The 3,602-nt window shown below is 38.5% G+C and overlaps 1 protein-coding gene across 1 annotated transcript; it reads right to left on the bottom strand.

Annotated features, from left to right (window-relative positions):
- Positions 1-1,020: 1,020 nt before the first annotated feature.
- On the bottom strand, positions 1,021-2,052 carry LOC104991708 (trace amine-associated receptor 7a-like). Its single transcript, XM_010844298.1, has one exon. It carries the CDS (start codon positions 2,050-2,052, stop codon positions 1,021-1,023), a length of 1,032 nt encoding a protein of 343 aa, XP_010842600.1.
- Between the last annotated feature and the right edge of the window lie 1,550 nt (positions 2,053-3,602).

Raw genomic sequence — 3,602 nt, 5'->3', positions numbered from 1 at the left:
CTTTTTTTTTTTTTTGCCTTAGAACTGAGTTTGTGGGACATAAGAAAATGCCTTTCACAGCCTCTGTCTTGGCTTCATTCTATGCCCTTCACTTCAGTTTTCTTTCTTCTTTTGAGCACACTTTTAAGCTATGCTTTCAAGTGTATCCTCAAAATCCACTGTAAATTACTTTTAGAACATTGTACAACTAAATGAATACGGAATAAATTAATCTGAAAATAAAGTAACATAATGAATGACAGTCTTAAAACCCTGCTTTAAACATCTGCTAACTGGCTCTAAACTCTAATATAATTTTATGAGCAGACTTACTAATAAGGAAGAAGCTCACTGAATAAATAAATGCTATGATGCAAATTATCTTTCCCATTGTGCACAACTGAGTTGATATTATAGTTAACAGAGTGATCACTTGATTTGTATTCCCTGATCTGAAACCACAATGCGGGAGTCACAAATCTCAACACCTGACAGTGCAGACACACTGCTCTGCCCTCCCCGAGCGAGGAGGCGCCCCACCACTGAGTGGTTCTATTTACATTTTAACAGAAAAAATATACAAAGGAAGAAACAGAAGATTTAGGCAGAGATTGAACTAATACAAGGTAATTGAAAGAAGGATTTATATTAACAAATATATATTAGGTCCTTCACTTGTATTCTCCTAAATTTGGTCATGACTACTACAACAGAGAGGTTATTCTCCAGAGAAATACCATGAATTTCAGAAAGAGCCAAGCTACTCAAGATCACCTAAGATCACCCAAGTGTTCAACAGCAGAACGAAAATTGCCATCCAGGCATTTCTGGCTCCAAAGCTATGCTGTCCCCATTACAAATAGGTTTTGATGTTACATTTATCAGAGAATTATGAGCTTGAATTTAAGCATCTGGGTCAGGGTTGAACTACAATTTAGTTATTTTACATTACAAAAATTGCACTTTTACAATCAACTTTTTTCTCCTCATTTTCCGTCTAATGTGAGTCTATTTTCAGTTCTCCCAAACTAAGACCAGAACCTACTCAGAAAACAAATTTATTGTTGAGGAATTCTCTCTCAAGACTTTGCCTGTAATGATGAGTTTGATGGCTTTTCGAAACCAAGGATAAAAGAAAGCATAAATCAAGGGGTTCATAGCTGAGTTATAATAAGCAATCCAAACCAGTATTTCATAAACATATGTGGGAGTGATGAAACCTAGGAAGGCATCAATGATGGAATCCAGGAAGTAAGGCAGCCAGGAGACCAGAAACGCTAGCACTGCCACGCCCAGTGTTCTTGCTGCCTTTCTCTCCCTCTTGGCCACTCTGTCTTGGTAGCTTTCTGAACATCGCCCAGGCTTATTGCTCAGATTCTCAATTTTTCTAGCCTGCTGTTTAGCAATGAGGAAAATCTTGGAGTAAAGAACTATCATCACAAGGGTGGGGATGAAAAATAATAGAAAATTCACCAATACCCAGCTCTGATTCACTGCAATTTGACAGCCTCCCACACAAGTGAGAGCACTTACTAGATCCTCCAGTCCAGCTGCATTCGCTCCTGTACCAAGAAGGGAAAAAGTATAAATAATGGGAAAGAGCCAAGAGAAGGCAATACACATGCCAGAAACAGACACAGTGAACCTGGTTGGATAGACCAGGGGGTCAGTGACGGCAATGTACCTGTCCAGAGAGATAAAGCACAAGTGGTAGATGGAAGCGTAACAGAATGAGCCTTCAAAACAAGAGTGGAGTTGACAGTAACGCTGCCCAAAGTACCAGCAGCTCTCCACGGACCTCACTGTGCTGAAGGGCATCACAGTCACTCCCACCAAGAAGTCAGCACAGGCCAGAGAAGCAATCAAGAAGTTGGTAGGAGAATGCAGCTGCTTGCAGTGGAGAATGGAAATCATCACCAGGAGATTTCCAAATACAGCCAGCACAGCTCCAAAGATGAACACTGTGTACAGGATGAGGCGGGGGCCTGGTGAGTAGGGGGTTTTCACACAGGATCCGTTCAGGTGCTCGTAGCAGAGCTGCACAGCTGCAGCAGAAGGAGACGCACTGCTCATGATTCTCTGATTTGATACCTGGAAACCTGTCACCCTCTGTGGTCCGGGATGTCATTCCAGTTTTCAAAGTCCTTAAAAAAAGAAGATAAATACAATATGTTAGTAATTGTCAGCATATTCTGTCTCCATTTCTTTGTAAGTGCCAATCTTTTTCTTTTTTTAAAATTATTTATTTGCTATATTGCATCTTAGTTGCATCACGTGGGATCTTCTGTTGCATGGCAGGGACTCTCTAGTTGCGGTTTGTGGACTCAGTACTTGCAGTGTGTGGGTTTAGTTGCCCTGCAGCATGTGGGATCTTAGTTCTCCCACCAGGGATCAAACCCATATTGCCTGCGTTGCAAGACAGGTTTTTAACCACTGGACCACTACGGAAGTCCCCAAATCCTTACTTTCCTGTTTAGAAAGTGATTCATGTCTTGTAAAATAATTCACTTACAAATGCATTAACAGTTAACTTAAATCATTAAATTATTTAAATTAAAAAAAATGTATTCCTTTGCATTACCTGGTACTTCATGTCTGAGAAGTGCTGGTCTTCAAGAAGCTGTTATATGATGCTTGTTCAAATGCTACATTTTATAGGAGCCTTTTCCTAATTTATCAGAGCAAGGATAATGCCCCAAACACTCTATCCCCTCAGGAAAGGAGCCAAATGATTCCAATACCCAAAACACTTAAGACTGTATCCCCATAGTGGAAGGTGTAGAAAGAAAGGAAATTTTAAATCATGATTGTGTTTATGCTAAAAATAATTTTATGCCCTACTAATTTTCTGATGACATTTGACCTTCTCATGAAATAGAAATGGGAATAGTCTCCTTAAACACTTGCTCAAGGTTTGAAAGCCGTATTGTTTATTCTTACTAATTATGGGTGACTCAATTTTCATTTTGTAAGGACCACTGGTTGTTGATTCCCATTTGTCACTAGAAGTCTTTCAAAGAAGTACTTAAGCTCTTACAGTTCGAGTTTGGGTAAAGAGATTAAATACAGAATGATATTAAAATCTAGACTGTTTCAGGTTTAGTTTTAATAATTCTGATTTGGAAAACTGAACGTGGAGAATCCAAAACGTTTCCTCATAGAAATACATGAAGGAAGAGTAAGTACATGGTAAAAGCAGTTCCTGCTAAGGTTTTTATTTTGGAGAGGGAGGAATTTTGTTGTTTCTAGATGGGAACTGTTGGGGATATATTAAAGAAAATAATATGAAAAATGTATTTTTGGAATGTGAATATTCCTATATTATACTATGAATTTTACCATTGACAAATTCTCCTCTTAGAGCTCTAGAACAGAACTCAACTTAGACTTGAAAAAAATTTTTTCTGATGAGTGGCTTCTGGTCATTTTACAAAATCAGCTTTCTAAATCTGAGGTGTAGTTTATATTTGAAATTTTCACACTTTTAAAATGAACAGGTTGTGGAATTATGGTAACTGTATCCACCCATGTAACCACCCCTGCAATCAAGGTATAGAATAGACTGTTTCCAACACCTCAGTTCAGTGTCTGTGCAATATTCATCCATTTATTTGGTATATAAG

Source organism: Bison bison, unplaced genomic scaffold (assembly GCF_000754665.1).
Source record: "Bison bison bison isolate TAMUID 2011002044 unplaced genomic scaffold, Bison_UMD1.0 scf7180017864198, whole genome shotgun sequence".
NCBI lineage: Eukaryota > Metazoa > Chordata > Mammalia > Artiodactyla > Bovidae > Bison > Bison bison.
This window is presented reverse-complemented; position numbering and strand designations above follow the sequence as displayed.

What these genes read in the sequence shown, in the direction of transcription:
- LOC104991708 (XM_010844298.1), bottom strand. Translation starts at nt 2,052, where the DNA reads ATGAGCAGTGCGTCTCCTTCTGCTGCAGCTGTGCAGCTCTGCTACGAG.